The following is a 6,000-nucleotide window of genomic DNA, read 5'->3' as shown; positions in this document are numbered from 1 at the left end:
TATATATATAATTTAATAGGAGTCAGAAGGCTTATATTATTTCATCATGGAAAACACCCTGAAAGTTCCACATCCTAACAGCAGTGGCCAGCAGACTCCGTGGCAAACGCAAAGCAAGGCAAATACTGAGTGACCATTTAATTATTAAATTTTTACCTCATGTTGACTATTATAATTTTGCATGGATGTGGTGATAACAGGTTGTTTGACCATTTTACTAGAATATTCCAAGATATGTTTGTGAAAAAGTTTGACATATCTTCTGGCCATCACACTTATGCCTGAGAAACAGATCTTTGATTTTCTACAGAACAGACTGTAAGGGCTTGAATTTGGAAGGTATTTCTAAGCCAATGATATGCAAGTTATACAAATACACGGGTTGCTTGGAATGTACTAATCCATTCTGGAGAAACAAATGTACTGACACAAATGTCTCCTGTTAATTTCATGGTCAATCTGAACACACAAAACCAAGACAAATGGATAGCACTTATTCTAAATAGGATGCATGGTAATAAATGACTCTTAGCATTTATCTTTAAGTCAGGTGTAGTCCATGAAAAGATGACAGAAGCTTTGTCTATTTTCCAGAATACAGGGACCAAGAGAAGCATTTAAATGAGATGTCCTCTTCCCCTAGCCCTGGGATGTTCTGCAATAGCAACTCTGAACCCACAGATCCAGAGAAGTCTCCAAGACAACCTGTGTGCTCTCAGATGTTTAATCTTATTTGATAAAGGAAAAACAAACAACAACAACAAAAAAAAAACACCAAAACACCACAAACAACAAAACAACAACAAAAAACCTAAACCCAAACAACAAAATGAGAACCTAGAGCAGAATTATTCAGTATTACAACAAAGAGCCTCTGCTGCCAATTGCCGTATTGCAGAGGTACTTAGCACTAACCACAATGTCAGCCTGTGGTTTGATCTGCTGCCAGCATACACGGACTTTCACACAGGTTCTTCTTCGGTGTGTGTACTCCATCATCATTTATACTCCCCAGTCACAGAGATACATCTGTTCCAGTAGTCTGGCAGTGTTTTGGACAATCACTTTTATGTGAACAACATGTGTGAGATGCTCACGCTGTCAGATCTAGCTCTGCCAGACACATCCTTGACAATGTCTGCTGAACCATGGGGTGCAAGAGGATAACTGAGACAAAGTGATGCTTTTCTAAGGCTGACTAGAGACCCAGGGATGACAAGGAAGACTTCATTTTAGATATTTGTGTACGTCACACTATCTTCCAGACTGCTGCAGGGTCCTGGGAACTGCTCAGTATTACCAGCAGTCTGAATAGCTTTGAAACCATCGACCCATTGGCCAATACCTAACAGATCATCTTATATCCAGAAAATTCTGCATCCATCTGATTTATAATGGAAGTCCTGAAGATTAGGTTCCTGCTGGTTAAAAACATGTTTTGTAACATGTTTTTTAAAAGAATCAATGTCGGGCAAATTCCCTCCAATTGCTGAAAGTGTGGAGTTATCCACAGAGAAGTGATTCTGAAAATCCTTCACAATAAATGGTGATTATTGTGGCTTTAGAAAGTCATTGAGCTTGTTCCTATATATTTTCCCAGACTAGTAAAATGCACACCCCTTCACTAAGGAAGGGAAACTAGAAAATTGAGAAAATTGTTTTTCTTGTGAAATAGATATGGTTATATACACTGCTGTGAGAAAGATATCCCCCCTCTTCCCATTTGATTTGAAACAGACTTTTTTTCAGGTAAGGAAGATAATGTTTCAAATGAAATGAAATATTTTGTTCTCAGATTACTTAAGTCCTCTATAAACACTCGGTGATCTTGTCACAAAAAGTCATAACGCTTTACTTAGAAAATACCAAAATTGATATTTTTACATTATTAAAAGCAATGTCTTATGATTTGGGTTTTTTCCTTAGCCATAATTTTCATTTCAGTTAGACCCAAATTAACAAGTCCTTCCGTTTCCTACTATAAAAGCATTCTTAGAAAAATCTACATTTCAGTGTAGAATTATTACCTCACTGGAAGGTAGAAGAACAGCCTGTTCACACTAGTAGCTGGAACAGCAGGTGATGTTTCAGTCCCATTGCCACAACAGCAGACAGATAGTTCAGGGGGGGGATTAAAAGTAAGTTGTGAAGCAGATAAGAGAAGCCCTAAGGAGCAGAAAGGATCTGCATGGAAAATGGGGTTAGTCTATTGATAGGAATACTTGACTGCACAGTCAGCAGTTTTCTCATTCCTATTTAACACAGTCAGAAATTAGGCTGCATCCAGATAAGTTAATTGGAAACCACTACCTGAAAAAATGGCCAAGATGGAATATTAAGGTTCTTTGGGAAGGTGCAGAGGGATGGTAATCATTAGGTAAAAACATGTAAGATTGAATATGTTAAGAAAGGTGGAATATACCATTCAGTACAGATCTGGGCATCTTAGACAGCTATCATAAAACCACAACATGCCATTCCAAATAATAGGAGGCTTCATATGAAGGCTACACAGGCAATGAAACTGGAAAACCTTGAGTCCTCACTAGAAACTCCTCTCAGAAAATCTTCACCCAATATTTTAAGACGTGGATCACAAAAAAGCAATGTCTTGTAGTCAGACACTAAAGTGTAATTCAGAGTATAATCTTTCCTTGTGAAGAAAACAGAATCTTTCAGTTGGTATGCTTTAAGCAACCAATTGATATTTTTCGTTTTGAAAGAATGAAATCCGGCATATTTAAGAATAGCAAATTTACTACTTAAGCTGCTAATCTTGTTTCTAGTCTTAATTTTAAAAAAAACCCAAAAGTAGGAAAGATAAGTCCGTGCTTATATACAGCAGTGCAGGCACATTAAGAAATTATGCAGAAAGAAACAATTCAGAAAACAGTCATAAAGCAAGGAGGAATATTCCTTCTAGCACTGAAATTAAAACTAATGAGCCCTCACTCATGCAAACAAGATCGAATTCAGTCCATCTTGTACAACTGCTACATGTCCTCCATCCAAAACATGAGCCAAAAGCAAGTTAGCTGGTTAACCAGTACTGCCAAGTACTACTCTCAGGTCCTAAAACAGCAACAGTAGTAACACATCTAAACTGGGAGCAGCAGCAGTTGCCAAACTGTGCTGTCCAATATCTTTAAGACATCACTTTTTAGAAATACTATTTTGAGAACCTTAGTGACAGTGGTAGCATCTAATATGGTGCCATTAATATCTTCAGAGCAGTATCAATCTTGCTTAAAGGCAGCAGAGTCTTCAGAACAAGACTGAATCTTTTCCAAAAGGTACATCAATACCAATTTGTAAGGAAAGTAGTGTTTAAAAAGGGTGAAGTGAATGGTGCCAAACCTGACGAAGCAGCATTGAAGCATAAGAGAAAGGTATGGCTAGGTGCTCCCATGCTGGGAAAGGAGAAGAAATGGAATGTGGAAAGAAGAAGGATGGATTTCAAAAGTAATGTTATGGCATACAGGAGCCATAAAATATTATTATGGAAAAGGCAAAGAAAATTAGAGTCCAACAGCAGTCTTGGAAGATCCAGCAATAAAGCAAGCCAAGAGATTCTGTATCCTGGCTGATGAAGCAACTGAAAATGCCTTAAAATGCAGCTTGTGCATAGATTGCTAAAAGAAGCTCAAGAACCTCTAATTTTTTTATTTCTTTTTTCAAAGAAAACATCCAACCTCCTTCCACTCTGCTAATCCCATGCCAAGGAAGTAACTTTTTTTTTTCTAAATTGATCTATGCTCAGTATAAACACATTCTGTATGCCACTATCTTCAGAACTCAGCTGCAGTTTGTCCTCGTTGTAGCCATTTTTTGTTTCCATGAACAGAGAAGAAAAAAGAACAATATTTCCATGCTCATCATTTAGGTAATAAAAACCAAACAAACAACAAAAAAATCCAAAGTACCCTAAACCTATTTTTTCCTTTCTGCTACATAGGTCTTGAATATAATAAACTAAGAAACACTCCTTCCCAGCTTCCACTATCATATTTCAGCTACCATTTGCCAAACATTGCAAAAGCTGGAAAACAAGGGGGACATCGGGAAAACAGGAATATCCGAATGATCTCAGGACACATTTAACTCAGCATCCCCCTTTCCCTCAAGAGTTTGTCACCTCTCAGAGATGTGTCTAACTTAAAGCCATTCATTGATTGCCAAAACTGTCACTCATTCATAATGCATAAGCACACAGGTGGGTTTGTTAATAACTCCTGCTATACATAATTTCATTTGCAATGCATACTTTCATTTTTTTTTTAATTCTAAATTATTTCTAAGGAATTATCCAAAGGGTTTCCATTTCACCTGTGAATTTTTAAAAAAAATATTTTTATTTTTAAAAAAATCAAGTGAACAGCTGGACTATGACTCAAACACTAAAAAAATACCTTTAAAATACAATCAATCTAACTCTTATTCCTAATAATTAGTACAAGGAATGGCTTAGGTATTCCATAGTGAAACATACCCTCCCACCCCACTCTACCCTCAAAACAAAGAATTTCTGATTTTAAGCAGATAAATCAGAACTGTTATTCATGTAGTAGCAAATATGCAAACCAGAACACCTTCCAGTTACATCTTTGGTTTTGCTGCCTTTTGTTTAATACTATAACCACACACAACTGTTAACAGCTAACATGCAGATTTGTAAGTTATCAATAACAGCTCAGTAGTCCTATTCAATAACCAAGGGATTGCATATCTGAAAAACCTGTTGCCTTTAAAAATGAATAAAATTAATTACACAGTAATCTTCAACACATAGCATTTGCATAAAATTAAGCATGGGCCTGATCAGGGCAACTCACACAAGCGGTCCTGTTCAAGTGGCCAGTGTCACTTGCGTATGTAATAGCCTGTGGTTTGCATTTTAAGTTAAAGCATCTTAATTTGGTTGGTTGTACAATTGATAACTGACACACTTTTTGGTTTATGGCTTCTGGAACTCTCCTGCTAAATTCATAAGCTTCAGATTGCTTTAATAACAACTTGTAATTAAAAGAACACAGACAACCTTTTCCTCAGTAAATGTTTTACCCCATCACTTGGAGATCGATTTGGGAGTCACTTTACTGTGTAGCTTTTGTCAAAGCCTTTTTTTCCCCCCCTAAAAAAATAATCAAATAAAACCAAATGAAAACAAGAAACAAACCCACTATTTCATGCCTCGATAACAATTTTTCCACTTCCAGTAATAACTTGAATTTGTACTTTTAAACTTGCTTAGAAAACGCCATTATCATAAACTGCATATTGCTTAGGACTCTTTAACTACTTAATTAGATACTAAAACACTGTGAAAAAGCTGACATTGTATTAGAAGAGAAGCAAAATGAGCCAAACTCCACAGGACTCCCACCCTTTTACTCACAAGTGTTTTTGTAAGCCCTTACCTGCTGGGTAACGTTCGATAACTGGCCAGTTGTCCACCTGCAATGTGGCATTACCACCACTTCTTGTGAAACGTACTACATGGTATTTTCCATCATTAATGATTGCGTTGATCTCTTCAATAGAGATGTCATCAGTTCCAACATTAAATTTAACTCCAATTTTTCCCTGGTGCTGCATATTTAAAAAAAAAAAAAAAAAAAAAAAAAAAAAGAACTAATTAAGAGTTGTTTTAGCAAGAAATAGAGACAGAGTGTCATACAGAGAAAGATTTCTAACAACATCTTTCCTCCTCAGATGTAACTTCTGAAGGCTTGCATGTGGCAGTGACAAGCCTCCTGACAGCTCAGTAAGTCCAGGATGTCTCTTTGATGGATAATTGATATTCCAAATGAGTTATTTCACCAAATTGAGGTCTCTCCTTTCCTAAGAGATTCAGACCAATATGAGGAAAGGGGGAAGGAGGAGAAAAGTTCAAGTTTTCTTTCACACCTCCATGAGGATTCAACACCATTTTTCATTTTAGAGTTTCAAAAGGGAAAGCCATGCAGGGTCAGTGTGAAGGGGTACAAGGATTTTCTGGCT

At 36.8% G+C, this 6,000-nt stretch overlaps 1 protein-coding gene across 1 annotated transcript in view; it reads right to left on the bottom strand.

The window, feature by feature from the left end:
• Positions 1–5,417: 5,417 nt before the first annotated feature.
• LOC103770139 (neurexin-1-beta-like) overlaps positions 5,418–6,000 on the bottom strand; it is a gene marked incomplete at its 3' end in the record, with an annotated part of 102,745 nt that continues 102,162 nt past the window's right edge. The window contains exon 3 of the mRNA XM_008937389.1: positions 5,418–5,589. Within this exon, the coding sequence (XP_008935637.1) occupies positions 5,418–5,589 (172 nt within the window). The remainder of the gene's footprint in view (positions 5,590–6,000) is intronic.

Source organism: Merops nubicus, unplaced genomic scaffold (assembly GCF_000691845.1).
Source record: "Merops nubicus isolate BGI_N331 unplaced genomic scaffold, ASM69184v1 scaffold7563, whole genome shotgun sequence".
NCBI lineage: Eukaryota > Metazoa > Chordata > Aves > Coraciiformes > Meropidae > Merops > Merops nubicus.
This window is presented reverse-complemented; position numbering and strand designations above follow the sequence as displayed.